Genomic DNA, 15,894 nt, shown 5'->3' on the forward strand with positions numbered 1-15,894 from the left:
TTAACTTTAGGTCCGATCTTTATGAATCTTTTTCTAGTAAAAGTCTCAATTATTGAGTTGTCGGAACCCTATAACCATCTTCAGAATCGGTTGGTGGTGCTCAAGTGGTGGTGGTTGGTTGGTGGTGAGTCAGTTGGTGGTGGTGTTCAGGTTTAGTTTTTCAGCAAAAAACTTTTCCGGACAAAAGCGTTTTTCCGGCGACCTGCAAGTAACATCGTTAGGATTTTATTAGTCGCGGACTGTTGGGATCAAATACATTAAAAGACGGACTGTCAGCAGCAAACTCGTTAGTTGAGGCCGACATCGACAAAAAACTGATACTCTGTACTTGAGATTAATAAAAGCCAATACACATTTTTTATAAGTTAAATTTAAAAAGATAAGAATATTTTTTAATCTTTTTACCTTCACGTTTCATTTATGATGTCTCGTATATTATTTTTTATAGATTATTTAGAGTGGTTGTGAATGAAGAATAAGAAAAAATATTATATAATTGAATATGGAGAGACACGAGGGAATAAGATGTGAAGGATTTTTAAGTTTTAAGAATAAATGCAGGTTTTTCCCCTATTTCCTTTTTATACTTATAGGGATGAGGATGAGTAAACTCGTTAGTTGAGACCGTCTATTTTGCCACTCATAGCAGTGAATATTCGGTTAGTTGATAACAAGATGTTTGCACCTAAACAGTTTCAGAAAAGAAACACAAACAGGATATATGTTTTGAGAACTATTTGAAAATTGAGAACCATGAGAACCACTTTAGACCACAAAAAACCCAAAAAAGTAAAAAATTCATAAAACAAAAACAAACGCAAAAATGAAAAAAGTAAAAAACCAAAATTCTTATTTATCACCCCGGTTTCATATAAAAAACGTCTTGGTTTAGCTAAATTATACGTATATGTACATGCATGTTTTTTTATACACATATGTACAATTTAAGGTAAATGATAATGTACATATGTGTACGTTACGTAACTAGAGATTAAATAAAATTATGCACGTGTATAATACAAAGTTTTTTTTTAATATAAAAATTTTGGTTTTTTTTACTTTATTAAAAATTTTGTTTTTTTTTTGTTATATATATTTTTTAAATATTGTTTAGAGGTTTTTTTAGTGGTCCAAAATGGTTCTCAAAGTTCTTAATTTTCAAATGGTTCTCTTAGGATCCTTACCCTGTATATATATATATATAGATACGTGTTTGTGTGTGTGTATGTGTCTGTATACCTTGCTCCTCTCAAAACAATAGTGCATGCTTGTCCCATTTCAACACCAGAAAAGTGGATCAATTTATCTTCACCGAACATAATTTCCTCAATGAGTTTGCAGTGTCCAAGTTTAACAGACTCGGAATTATCAAAAGTTGATGCAATTTCACCACCAGTAACTTAAAGCGAGGCGCTCAATTCCATCAAAATCAGCATGCTCAATTGCAAGAATGCCAGCATCAGCAAACAGTTCCTCAGGGAAATTGTAGATTAGCTGTCGGTTCACAAAGCAGTTAATCCCATGACCGATGATCTTTTCCACTTTTTCTCTCATTTTTTCCTTTTCTGCCCCTTCAATCTGAGCAACTTTGGCCATTGAGTCCACACGAACTCGTGCACCATAGATTTTTACTTTGTCTGTGTCCATTGCTGTGTTTGCTACCAAAATGCTTGCGTTTTCTATGCGTTTTGGTTGACCGAGGCCAATCTTTTTGTCTAAAATAAATCTGCATAAAGATGTAAACTTTGTGACATATTGTTAAATAATCGTAACATAAGAGGCTGCAAATATTTTTGGATGACCTACCCTTCATCCAAAAATGAATCTTTTAGTGACCCTCCGGCTTTCTTGATGATTTGGATGGATTCCAAGTTTGTGCTTCCCTAACATATTCAAAGAAATTATCACAAAATAACAATAAAACATTTGTCCACTTATTTTAGTCGATTAATAAAGCCAAAAAAAAAAACAAAAACAAAAACAAAAACAAAAAACTCACTTTTAGCCTCATACAGCATCAACAGCCAATTTCGCAAAATGCTCCTTGTCCTGTGAGAGAATTTTTGAACTCAAAGTGGTCATAGCAATCCTCATCAAATCTTCCCTGAATTTCTCAGCATGAATAAAAAAATATCAATAAGTTTAAATTGATAATTTAATATGTGCGTGAAATGCAGGAACGGTACAGAATCTCTGCTTTAATGAGCCGTTAACCTTAAAGTGAAAATAAACGTGTTCACAGTTGACAATAATTATAGTATGGGTGCGCATGAAACCAAAACAACCGATCCGTAACTGAATTAGCCAACATAACCATACCATACTAACCAAACCCATCCCTAAACCGACAATTCGGTTTTATGTATTCTCAAAAACCGATTTCCAGTTAGGTTTAGGTCTTGCATTTAAAAATTGAAGCAAACTCAAAATAACCAAAAATTAGTGCAACCCAAAAAAATTCAGGCCCGAATGTATGATAATCAAGTAATCATTATTTAACAAAAAAAAAGGTACACAGTCTCAGGCCCGTTTTCATTATTTTGGGTATCTTTTTCGGCCCACAAATTTCAAGCCCAAATAAATAAAAGGAGAAAACCGAAACTAAACCCATCGTGAAAACCTAAAACCAACAACCAAAAAGGCCAAAAACCAAATTTCTAGTATTTGGTTCGATTTTGAGCGCAAAACCAAACCCATCCACACTCCTAATTTAAAGTGACTAAAATAGAACTAAATGCATAATCACAAAATGCAATGGTGAACGAGTTGGTAAACTGATGTCATCAATAACAACCTGGATCATCTTTATTATCCTTGGCGCTGTCCTGCAATTCTGCAAGAGCACAGGCAGCAGCCATTCGAAAACCTGAAACACGAACAAGCAATTTGTCATATTTACACACATTATACTAAAATTAATACAAAAAACACACGCAGCACAAAAATAAAAGAAAATAAAGGAAAAAAAACCTTGAATTATTATACTTGGGTGAATTTTTGAAGCCACTAACTTTTCGGCCTCCCTCAAAAGTTCACCACCCAAAGTCACCAACTTCATCGTCTTGCACTTTCGAGATGTCTAATTTTTAAATCAAGAAACTTGACAAACTTCATTGACAATACGCGGTGGAATAAGTAAATATTATAATTATGAAACACTAAACGCTGTACAATTCAAAGGATACCGATAAGGACTTTAGCTGCAGCGTTGTCAATAACTAGCGACTTTAAGATAGTAGCACCATCATTAGTGACAGTGACACTGTGTCCCCTACCCGTAGACTGCAATATTTTATCCTACAAAAAAAAAGCTTAATTAACTTATATGCAGACCAAAATCAGAAAGCTGAATTACGAGCGTTACAAAGAAAATAACATACCATTCCTTTAGGCCCTAATGTTGTTTTGATCAAGTCAGTTATCGCCATTGCTCCAACAAACGATGCCTGAACCGTATAATATGTAAGTGCAACTGAGCAAACACAAATACAACACTTATCATAAATATATATTATAAGGCTTACCATACGGGCTCGTTCGCCCTTCTCTTCACTAGCTTCATCTTTAAACAGTTTTTCAACCTAAAACACACATCAAAATTATTAAACTTATTGTAAATTTGTAACTCCAAAAGTTACGATAAACATACCGCCATTATACATTAGCGGGTAGATAAAATCATAAAAAGCAACAGCCTTGAAGATTACTGTGATCTGAACAAGAAACAGGTCAAGTATCTAGTCAGATGCATGGGAAAGTTAATGTACAAATTACACTATGATATGATGTAATTACCCTACACTATACACTAATTAATTCTAGCACGTTTGTGTTGTGGAAACAGTTTTTAATTTTAAAATCAGGTGCTAGCAGTATTACTGTATTAGGTTTGAATATTAAGCTAGTTGGGCCATTATCCATCACATGTTTGGTTCGTTATTTTCATATAATTGGGCCTTTAGTCCATTACCTATCACAAGTTTCGGTATGGGTTGCTCGATACTCATAGGTAGAGACCAGAAAGGTGTATAAACCGGTTTTTTAACAAACCGAACCGGTTTGGTTTTTGCATATTTTAAACCTGTTTGGGTCAAACTGGACCGGTTTAGAAACTGGTTTAACCATAGAATTGGCCAGCTTGACCCAGACCGGTTCGGGTCGGTTTTAAACATGTTTGATTGAAAATAACCCAAGCCTCTATACGAACCGACGGTTTGTTTCGGTTTGATGGAATGAGAATCGAACCGGTTTGTTTTCGGTTTAACCGGTTCCGAACCAGGTTTTTTTAACACCTCTACTCATAAGCGGCTTGACTAGTTTGGATTCTTTGTTACACTTTGATTGATTCATATCTAGGGGTGAAAAGGAACCAGGCCGAACCCGAGCTTGATTAGGCCTGAGTTTGCCTCGTTTAATTTACACAGGACTTAATCACGAGATTGACTCGTTTTGTTCTTTAATTCTAAAGCTCGAGCTTGGCTTATGAGTAATTTTTCAAGCTCAAGCTGGTTCTTTACTGTTTATTAATTAATTTTTGTATCTTTAATTCTTTATAATTATTTTCTTATATTTTTTACAATTATAATTTTATATATAACATAATATATATTATTTAGTTATTTATATATTATAAACTATATAAATGACAGACTCGTTTAGGCTCACGAGCCGACTCGAGCTCAATAAGTGAAGCTCGGGCTCGTTTATTAAACGAGCTTACTTTTAGGCTCGAGCTCGGGCTCGTTTAAGCTTAGCTCAATCAAGCTTTTTGACGAGCTGGTCTCAAATAGCTTAGGAGCAGCTCGGCTCGTTTACATCCCTATTTATATCATAGCTTAGCATTGTTGATGCTAATTTCTTTTGAGTGAGACTAAATGTACCCTCACATGTCATTTATGAGTGAAAATAGAAAGATAATGTGACGAGTTTAATAGTAGAACTGTAGAAGGGTTACATTCAGTAAAATTTTGTAAAAGCAATAGGAGAAAGTGTGTTTAACACAACTCTATTTTTTAAATTGTCTAGTAGCATGTGTCCATTATTCATCATAACCGGCTGATGTGTTATGTATCGTGTAATAAACATGAAATGTGCATTGGTACATTTACCAATTACCGTCACAAATTCTTATTAAATTCCATTACAATTGTTGATGTACATAATTCCAACAATGGTTCGCTACTACACTTTTTAAGCAATGTTATCATGGTCAATCCCCTGTTTAGTGAAGTCTTGAAATTTAAATGAAGTCTTGGAAGAAGGGAATGTACAAGGATTTTGGTTTAATAAACTAAAAATCTAACAATCCATTTTAACATGTCAAAGGCTAGGCCTTTAGACATGTTGTGGCATGAAAAACATTCATAAATAAAGTGATAAAAGTGAACAATAACATCTCACAAGTAACGTTCAAAACACAAGTCACAAAGTTGTGTAAGTTGAGCATCGACGGTCATTGGGATCGACCATGTGAATCGACCGTCAGGTCACCATTTTGGACATGCTTTGTTTTGTGTTATGGGCTAGAAAATGATGTCTTATGTATCTTTTATTATCGCCCCTTTCAATCTAACTAATACACAATCTTATCAAATAGACATCTCACTCGATTCTAACATTAGCTAAGCATCAAATTGAATAAGAGATCAAGATCAAAATAAGAGAAAAAAAAAGTAGAAGTTCTACAACATCTTTCATACATTTTTATGATATTGACTAGATATCCCTAGAGTTTGTTCAAGTGATATGTTTTTGTTCATCATTTCTTGATATAGTGTTGTTTTGTTGATCTGTTTTTAGAGCAATGTCTTGATATAATGTTGTTTAAGTGTTGAGAGACTGAACACCATTTGATATAGCGTTTTGAAGAATATGATCATTACCTTTGCTTGGTGGGACGCTGTATTAGTGATCTGTACCGTTTAGCGAAATGATTGGTTAAGAAAGCTCTCGATCGGAAGAACATGAAGATAACGTAAGTGGATTAGTTAACATTCATTTGAAAATTTATAACCCAGTCAACCTACAACGGTGCAATAGCCCAATAGGTGCGTGGAGCCCAACTTAAACATAAACCTGAGATTCGCATTCGCAGGGCTGCTCAGAAGTGAACCCAATGCATATGTAGAAGGCCCATACGTGCATGAACCCATGATCTAAATTTCAAAGCGTCGTCAAATTTCTTCTAAATAGGCGAAGACGGAGACTTCCAACATAAACTCAAACGAACCAAATCATTAAAAATATATATAAAACATAAAAAAACATATTAGTATAAGATTAGTTTTAATATTGAATTGAAGACTAAAGAAGCTAATGTATCAAATGTGGTTCTTTAGTTATGCATTCTTTGACAAAGATGGAAATCAAGTTTCTCAATAACAAGTCTCACCACTCATGGGTCAGGGAGACACTTGAGAGCACATTAGAAGAGGTATTATTTCGTACTCGTGGCCTATATGTAGTAACTTTCATTTCACATTAGGTCAGACCTCTTAATTTTAAAAAAACATGATGTTTTATAAAATTCCAAATCTTAGTTGTGACACGTTTATTTTAACCTACGGTTTGGTGTAAATTTCGTTCAGAATTGAGTTTTTGTGATAAGTAGTAGTACTCGAAGCATGAACGTAGAAGCCCTCAAAAGGTGTTGTAAGATTTCAATCTTTTTAAAAGTGTATTTCTTCTCTCACAACCCTTTTGTTTTATAAAATCAAGAATCCTTCGTTTCTACGTATTTTTGTGTGTGTTTTGACGTAAATTTTTTTCCACGATATGAATACTAACATAGCAAGTAGTCAAAACCAAGGTTTACAAATTTCAAAATTTCGATATCCCGCCGTAGCACGAGAGTTTAAGCCACCAACATATTAAGAAAACAAGTATAACCGTGTAAATGTGTCATACTAACAAAACTGAAGTTGGATATTAAATGGTACTACGCGTAAAAAAAAACAGATTGAATCATTTTAACTCGAATTAAGATTATCACTTTAAAACGACATATGCTTACCGAACTTGTTACCCGACTCGCTTGTGTTTCCAGACTTACCAATAACCATTAAAGTATTTTTTTTCAAATTAAAAATATATTTATGACCGTCATGTTAAACTGGTAAGAGATAATGCGATTAACACAAGTATCAAACATGAATACGACTCGTTTAAAGCTACTTTAGTCTACAACACTATTGTAGGTTTCATGTACCGATAATGAGAAATTATAGAAATATTTAAGAAAGTATATAAAAGAGAAATATGCAATTTGCCACCCTGGTTTATATCGTCGCTGGATGGGTTAACCACTGAAAAAGATTTTGCGAACTTTGGACCACTGTGAAATTTGGGTGGGTCAGTCTGTACCCAACCGTTAAATATTTTCGTTAAAGACTGTTGAGATGGAGGGTGTCTTGGTCTTTTTACAAATGAAAATTTGGCGATAAAAATGTGCCATTATGTTTATTATCTTTTTTAAAAGCTTGGAAAACCAGGTTGACGCTAAAAATGGCAATCCGACCACCGGGTATTTTTTTCTTCCTTGCTTCCCCCGTAAGAAATCTCCTTACTTCCTCTTCTTTTCCTTTCACCTCTCTTTCTTATCCATATCAACTTCTCCTTCTTCCTCAGCACTCCTTCATATATATATATATATATATATATATATATATATATATATATATATATACCCACCACCACCGTCGCCATCTTCCATCTTCCTCAACACAACACTTCATCCTTCATCTTCATCCAAGACCCGAACCCGTAGCCCCCTCCACCGTGTCTCCGCCTCCCGTGTCTCCGCCTCCCGTGTCTTCGGCTCCCGTGTCTCCGGCTCCCACCGTCTCCGGCTCCCGCTCCCCATCTCCGACTCTGTCAAGATGGTTCTAATAATCAACGTGAACTTCAATCGGGCTCTATTAGGAGTCCCGATTGATATTAATCTCCGGATAGAGCTCCGGATCCAAGAGATTACGGGTTGGTTTTTGGTTAACTTAGCCGGCCATAACCAAATCAACTTCCACCGTATGTGGAATCTTGGGATGTAACAACGTGAAAATTTCGAGTTCAAAGTATCAACTTTTCAAAGTCTAGGGACTAAAATTGCCAAATTTCAAACTTGAGGGTTAAAAATGAAAATCTGGTTTTCCTGACCCATCGCGCTACGCGATGAGTCAGAAGAGACTCCCATCGCGTATCGCGATGGGGTGTCTGACAACGTGTGACACGTGTGCCACGTGGCACACGGTGGCATCGGTTGTGGCCACGTGTCACCACGTGGCCACACTGCCGCCACGTGTCGCCACGTGGAGCGGTGTCTGCCACGTGTCGATACATGGCAGGCCTACGCTGTGAGTCAGCAGACCTATATCGCGATACGCGATAGGTCTGCTGAGGCACCCATCGCGTAGCGCGATAGGAGTCAATTTTTCGTCTATAAATAACGACCTTGGGCACTTCATTCTGCACACCAAACACAGCTCTCAACTCTCTCTCTAGCCTCTCACTAGAATTCCAAGTTTGTATAAACGATTTGCCTCGATAAGTGTGCCTCGATCTCTTGTTTGTGTACACCGTTTCCTCGAATTTTGTGCCACCCTCCACCCTCATTCATCAAGAAGGCGTTGTTATGGCAAAGAGTCCCGAAAGACGTGCCGACGAGCGTTGAAGTTGGCATATCAAAGTTGATCGAGAAAAGTAAAGCGGCGTCTGATTGCTGCCCAATTCTCTAGAGTTTCTATACGCCACTTAAGGTTAGGCGTAATAATGAATACAATATAATTCGAATATTATATTAAAGACTTAAGTCTTAAGTCGGGGATATACTCGATACCTCGATAAAAGAAAAGAAAAGAAAACATAACAAAGAAACGAATGAAAGTATGATTATGAATATTGATGAATACATATATATGTGTGTAAGTATATATGTAAATATTCTTTGTTACGAAATATTATTTATTGAATAAAGAGTATTCTTAAATAATAAAATAAAAATATTACGTTTCTTGGAGAAGAAGAAACGTCGGGTTTCTATATAAACTAAGGGTTTATAACTTACTTTTAAACTAAAGGTTTTCAAGTAAATATGAATTGAACTAAAGGTTTAATCGAGGATTGAGATATAAGACTAAAGGTCTTAAGCCGGATCGTGTACCCGACTAACAAATATTTATACTCGTACTATAGGTGCGAGATAAAGAAAGGGAAAGACCCATTGGACGGTGAGTGAAGCTGATCCTAAAGAGACAAGGTGAATACGCCCCTAAACTTTTATTTATTTAAAATGAGTCAAACTTGTTATTTGAAATTGTTTACAAGGAACTATGTGTTCCTAAAACCGTTATGAATAAGGGTATAAACCTAGCCCTCAGGTTGTGGTATACGTATGTCTGGATCCTTACATAGGTGTTACTATGCGATGTATGGGCATGATCGCACCACCCTTGGTCGTAGGACGCTCTCCTGCAGGGAGTATGACCTTATGTGTATATTTACGGGTACTTAACTGAGTCGACCACTGCGGTGTTTACTGAGGTGACCTAGAGTAGAGGCTCATATTTATAATGTGTTATTTGACTTTGTTATTCCTAAGCCATGTTGGGTCGAGGCAGGCGTAGTCTCGAGGGGTAATAAAGTAAAAGAAATATTTTTGCGTCATCGTGTTCACCAGCATTCGTTGCTGACGTATTTTATTACATTTTGCAGGTGAACAAGATTAGCGCTTGGAAGTATCGAAGTGCTATGTTTAAATCCGATGGCTCGGATCTTTTGTTCAAACCTTAATATATAATGATGGTGGTTTTTGTAATGTAAAAACAAGTTATCTTTTGTACTTAAGTTTGGGAATCTTTTAAAATCCCAACTTTTGTTTAATGTAAATATTTACAAATTAAACCCACAAGTTTTATAAGACTTCCGCTAAATTAACGTAACTCTGATTTATTTACACTTGTAGTACCAACTATTAATCATACTCCTAGGCCTAAAATGGGGGTGTGACATGGGCCGCGTCTCCGGATGCTACCTTAGTGTTCGGGGTCGGGGTCGGCGCGTAAAATCCCGAAGATTATAATTCGGGTGTTTTGATATATGTGTTTATGTATTGTGTTCATTGTGTGTTCGGGCTTGGGTTTGGGGTTAACTAAAAAACGAGTCGGTTCGTTGTTTTCGGGCGTATAGTTTACTAGAAAACGACCCGTTTCGTCGTTTTTGAGCTAAAATTACAATAAAAAACGGCCCGTTTCGTCGTTTTCGGACGAAAAGTTTACTAAAAAACGGGCCGTTTCGTCGTTTTCGGACGAAAAGTTTACTAAAAACGACACTTTTCGTCGTTTTCGGACGAAAGTTTACTAAAAAAACGGCCTGTTTCGTCGTTTTCGGACGAAAAGTTTACTAAAAAACGACACTTTTCGTCGTTTTCGGACGAAAAGTTTACTAAAAAACGGCCCGTTCGTCGTTTTCGGACAAAAAGTTTTCTAAAAATACAGCCGTTTCGTCGTTTTTGGACGAAAATTTTACTAAAAACGAGTCGTTACATTTTTTACAAAAAGATGGTTTAAAAAAAACGTTTAAAAAAACGATGAATATATATATATATAATATATACAATATATATTACATAATTAAAGTTTCAATTATTAGATATATTAATTATAAGTGAATATATATTACATATTATATAGATTTATAAAATGTTAGTTCAGTTTAACTGGTTGGTGTTGTGTGTTATCAAACTGGGGTCAGGGGTTCGAACCCCACCCTTTACACGAAATTTGAATATTTAGTTTTAGGATTAATTATAGGCTCAGGGGTAAAATGGTCATTTCAGCGTTTTTTGTCAGTCAACTCACAGTCAACTGACGGCAGGGAGACAGACTGACCCGCCCAAATTTCACAGTGGTCCAAAGTTCGCAAAATCTTTTTCAGTGGTTAACCCATCCAGCGACGATATAAACCAGGGAGGCAAATTGCAGATTTCTATATATAAAATCACATAGTGTACTTTTATCGAATAAGTTTAATCGTGTATTAAACAAGTCATGCTCATGTATCCAGGATGTGCCATTTCTTTACTGCTTTTTATGTCCAAATGCCTTTTCTTTCTTTTATATACTCATTACTGTTTTTTTTTTCATGCTCTGCCTTCTCAATTATTTAATTTTGCCATGTTATGTGGAGGGTGAATTTTAGTGAATAGAACAGTGGTTTGACCACTAATCAAGATACATAGAGCTAGCCACGATTTACGGCACTTTGCAACTCATAAATCATGATCAAGATTCCTTTATTCCCACTAGTATTTAATACTTGTGAGTTTAAGATTTAATGCCTTTTGCTTTCATAAGAGAAACAAGTGCATATGTTGTTGAATAATTATAAGCCAGCCAAGAAAAGTCATTGCAATATAAACATTAAAAAATAATTTTCATAATGTATATTAAAGACGATGTGTCCTATAACCATAAATCTCCCATCTTCAAACCTAAATTTTTATCCTTAATAAAGAAGGCTTCATAAGAGCTGGACCACCTTGGAAGCAGAAGGTGTCAATCAGGACCTAATAATTGACTAGTCAGAATGCCATGGATCCTATGTGGGGTTGTCATAATTAGCTACTGTCGATGTTTTCATGTGTTACTCGAACCGAAATCATGTTTTGGCAGACAAGTCGAATAAATGGTTTCAACCATAGGCGTGAACGAATGATTTGCTCTTTAGCTATCAGACAGATTTGTAGTTTGCTTAAAGCTTGAATCGAACAACCTTAAATGACCTTGATCTCGAGTTCAATTGAAAGCCAATTTAGTGAACAAGTTCGTATCCAAGTTTCACTTATCAAGCTCGACTAGACTTGTGTATTTCCGTATGTGTAGAGGTAGGGTATGAAACCCGCCATTTGGCTAAGTATGACACTAAGTGCATACGCCGGGCGGAACACTAGGCGCCAGGAAGCCACTAACGCAAGGCGTAGTGCATGGCGCGAAGAATGGAGTCCAATATAGCTTTTCCTGACGCCTCGGGAATGGTAATGCAAAGGTCCCACCAGCATGGGACAAAAAGATGGTAACCCACATAGGGATAAACACCAAACCAGTGGGGATTGGACAACACATAAAGGATGGTACAAACAGTACAATCAAATCCTTGTCAAAAGACCATGATGCCCACCAACTTCCACCAACCACCACGACCGCACGAGTGGGGAATATTATTGGTGGAGAACCTGACAACGTGGTTGGTCACACTCTCTCTCCTCCGGCTATAAATACCAGTAAACCTCCAAATGGTAAAGGATATACTCACTCTAACTATCACTATCAAATTATACGCTCTCGTATTATCAAATACTGATTCTCACGCCGGAGGGTGGTTACGAGAGAATCCCCCCCCATTCCTCGTAACGAGCTCACGGTGTTCTATTTTGCAGGATACACTTGTCTGCGCCAAGAAGGTTTTATAACCCATCGTGTAGAATACTTAACCAGTACCCTCGGACTAACGTGTTAGACCTTGAGGGGTGGATTTGTGTTTATTCATTGGCGCCATCTGTGCATATAGCTAGAACAGTAACTCACTCCGTTCTTGGCTCAGATGAGTGGCAAGACTACATCTAAGGAGGTTGGTCAAAAAACCAACCTCGAAGGAAACATCGAAAACCTGGACGTAGAAAATACGAACGGAGGTCTCCTTAACGCCTCCACCGTTCACCCTACAATGACAGATAAAAAGCAAACAAAAGCGCGTTCAAAAACAGCTATGCCGCCAGACATCATGGCATGGCTCGAGGCTGAGCAACAAAAGTTGAGAGACAAAGTACAAGAAAAAATGAAGTCCGTTGTAAAACCTAGATCACTGTTTGATATAGATTCTAGTAGCAACGAGGAAGAAGAATCTGAAGAAAAATCAACACCGGCTCGGGCAAAAACACCATTCGCTAAAATGTCTCCTGCTAAGCAGAACTGCAAAGCAGGAGAGAAATCTCAGAGGTCGAACCAAAAGGCAGACTCACGCCTAGACGACCCTGACTATGAAGAGAGCTGGAAAGGACCAGAGGCCAGAAAATTAGTAAAGTACCACCCAGAAGCGGCGGTAGATTTTTCCAAACCATACCGGCCAACAACATCGGCGGGAAAATAAAAGTTCGTGGCAAGAATATCCGAAGCTGAACTACCAGAAAATCCCAAAATCCCGCCAACGGTGGGTTAATATGATGGTATCTCAGATCCAGATGATCACTTACAAACCTTCACGGCGGCGGGGTTAGTATCAGGATGGACCATGCCGTTATGGTGCCATATCTTCACGCTAACCCTAGTAGGAGCCGCTAGAGCATGGTTCGAAAGATTACCGGATAATCAAATCACAAGCTGGGAAGACCTAGCGAAAAAGTTTACTCAACAGTTTAGCCAGCAACGGCGACATATCAGTGACCCAACAGATATTCTGAACGTCATCAGAAAAGATAATGAAACGCTTGAAGACTTCATCACTAGATTCAACCAAGAAGGCCTGAACATCGGTGGCGTAAGCGAAGAACTTATGCGGGCAGCCTTTCGCCAAAACGTAAAATGCGACGACCTCATACGGAACCTTACGGGTAGAGATGGCATGCCGCAGAGATAGGACGATGTTACGACCGCGGCCAAGAGATACGCGCGAATGGAAAAAAGTTTGGGAAAAGAACTGGTGAAGAACGATACCAGGAACGACATTGATAGGGCCCGGCAGGGCAAAAGAATGTCCTCCGTATGGTCAAGGTTGAACAGCGAAAGAGAGTCCACATTCGATCCATCCAAAGCAAGACAAAAAGGTCAATCAAGTACGCCCCAAACGAACGGATCTAGATGGACCCCGCTGACAAGAAGCCCAGCCCATATAATGTACAACGAAGGGATCCAACAGAAGAAGCCGACACCAGTTAAACAGGGGCCGGGCACAGACATGAAAAGTTATTGCGACTTTCATGAGCAACATGGCCACACGACAAATCAGTGTATCAACTTGAAGGACGCGATCGAAGAATGTGTCAAAAATGGCAAACTGGATCACCTTGTGAGAAACATACGAGGGAAGTACAGACGCCCACCTCCAAAAGATGGCGGAAGACCAGAAAAGAAGATCAAATACCTACACGCTAACATGATCTCGAGCAACGTTCAGAACAAGAAAAGGGGACATAATGGGCGCCATGGAAGGAAGAACAAGTTATCTTTCCAAGAGTCAGAGGAGGGGCGAACAAAAGGGCACCTTTTGTAATTACAGCCGTTTTTGGAAATTACAGAACGTCGCGTTTCTTTATCGACACAGGGGCAACGTCCAATATCATGTACCGCCAGTGTTTCGACCTGGTAGACAAAGGAGACAAACGTCGGTTAACAGCAGTTAACGCCCCAATCACGGGATTCAACCAGAGTATCGCATACCCGCTAGGACAGCTGACATTCCCAGTCGAGCTAAGCGATGGGCTCCACTCCCAAACAGAAGAGGTGGATTTCCTAGTAATGGAAACTTCTCACCCACAATACGATATAATCTTGGGAAGAGAAGCCATTGGGGACTTCAACGCAACCCCATCAACAGCACATGGGATAGTCGGAGTACCAACCCCGACCGAGATAGCGATGATCCACGCCAACAAAGAATGCAACATGGCGGAAAGAAAAACACCAAAAGTGCAAAAAACGAACAAGATCAAAGAAGCGGAAAAGTGGGTGCTCAACAAGAGATTCCCAGAGCAAAGCATAACAATTGGCCCAAACATCTCAGAAGAAGCACGCGCGGCACTCAAAACCTTATTACTCAAAAACATCGATGTCTTCGCCTGGACGCCAGCAGATATGACGGGAGTCCCAAGAAGCAAGGCGGAACATGAGTTAAAAGTTAACCCAAATTTCGTCCCGGTCGTACAAAAGCAAAGAAAGATGGGGCCAGAACAGGCAAAAGCCTGTGATGAGCAGGTCCAGCAACTGATCGATGCAGGTATAATCAGAGTAATTCAGTACCAAACTTGGGTAGCGAACCCGGTAATGGTACCCAAGGCGAATGGCCAATGGCGCATGTGTATCGATTTCAAGGACCTGAATAAGGCGTGCCCGAAAGATTGCTACCCTTTGCCAGAAATCGACCTTAAAGTTGACGCACTGGTACCCTTTCAGTTCAAGTGCTTTTTATATGCCTACAAGGGGTACCATCAAATCCACATGGCGACAAAAGACCAAGACAAAACAGCGTTCAGAACAAACAGCGGAACATATTGTTACAAAATGATGCCATTTGGCCTCAAGAATGCCGGGTCTACGTACCAAAGGTTGATGGACAAAGAGTTTAAACATCAAATTGGGAGGAATTTGGAAGTTTACATGGACGATCTCGTCATTAAAAGCAAGACAGAAGAAACCATGTTAAAAGATATAGAGGAAACCTTCAACACTCTAAGGTCAATAAGCATGAAGCTAAACCCAGGGAAATGTTCCTTCGGCATGGAAGAGGGAAATTCCTAGGAGTAATCGTGACGAATGGTGGCTTCAAAGCCAATCCAGAAAAATTGGAGGCCGTGCGAAAAATGCCGTCGCCAAAATCAGTTAAACAAGTGCAAACACTCAATGGCCGGTTAGTCGCATTGAATAGGTTTTTGTCTAGTCATGCTGAAAAGTCATTCCCATTCGTCTCAACCTTGAGAAATTGCCTCAACAAGTCTCACTTCCGATGGACGGAAGAAGCGGAAAAAGAGTTCCAAGAAATCAAGTCACGCCTGGAAGTGCTGCCAACGCTCACAGCGCCCAAAGCTGGAGAACCTTAGTAGTATATTTAGCATCATCAGAAAAAACAGTCAGCACAGTCTTAATGGTGGAAAGGAATGGCATTCAAACGCCCATTTATTACATAAGCTGAACT

General features: G+C 38.4%; 1 protein-coding gene and 1 pseudogene across 1 annotated transcript; one reads left to right on the forward strand and one right to left on the reverse strand.

Annotated features, from left to right (window-relative positions):
* Nucleotides 1-129: 129 nt before the first annotated feature.
* On the reverse strand, nucleotides 130-3,655 carry LOC143594601 (T-complex protein 1 subunit beta-like; annotated as a pseudogene).
* Nucleotides 3,656-13,278: 9,623 nt separating this feature from the next.
* Nucleotides 13,279-13,623, forward strand: LOC143594602 (uncharacterized). The gene has a single exon (XM_077073867.1). It carries the CDS (start codon nucleotides 13,279-13,281, stop codon nucleotides 13,621-13,623), a length of 345 nt encoding a protein of 114 aa, XP_076929982.1.
* The last annotated feature ends 2,271 nt before the right edge of the window (nucleotides 13,624-15,894 follow it).

Source organism: Bidens hawaiensis, unplaced genomic scaffold (assembly GCF_021521415.1).
Source record: "Bidens hawaiensis isolate Kalapana, Puna unplaced genomic scaffold, B.hawaiensis_p1.1 tig00044003_1, whole genome shotgun sequence".
Classification (NCBI taxonomy): Eukaryota; Viridiplantae; Streptophyta; class Magnoliopsida; order Asterales; family Asteraceae; genus Bidens; species Bidens hawaiensis.

What these genes read in the sequence shown, in the direction of transcription:
- LOC143594602 (XM_077073867.1), top strand. Translation starts at nt 13,279, where the DNA reads ATGCCGTTATGGTGCCATATCTTCACGCTAACCCTAGTAGGAGCCGCT.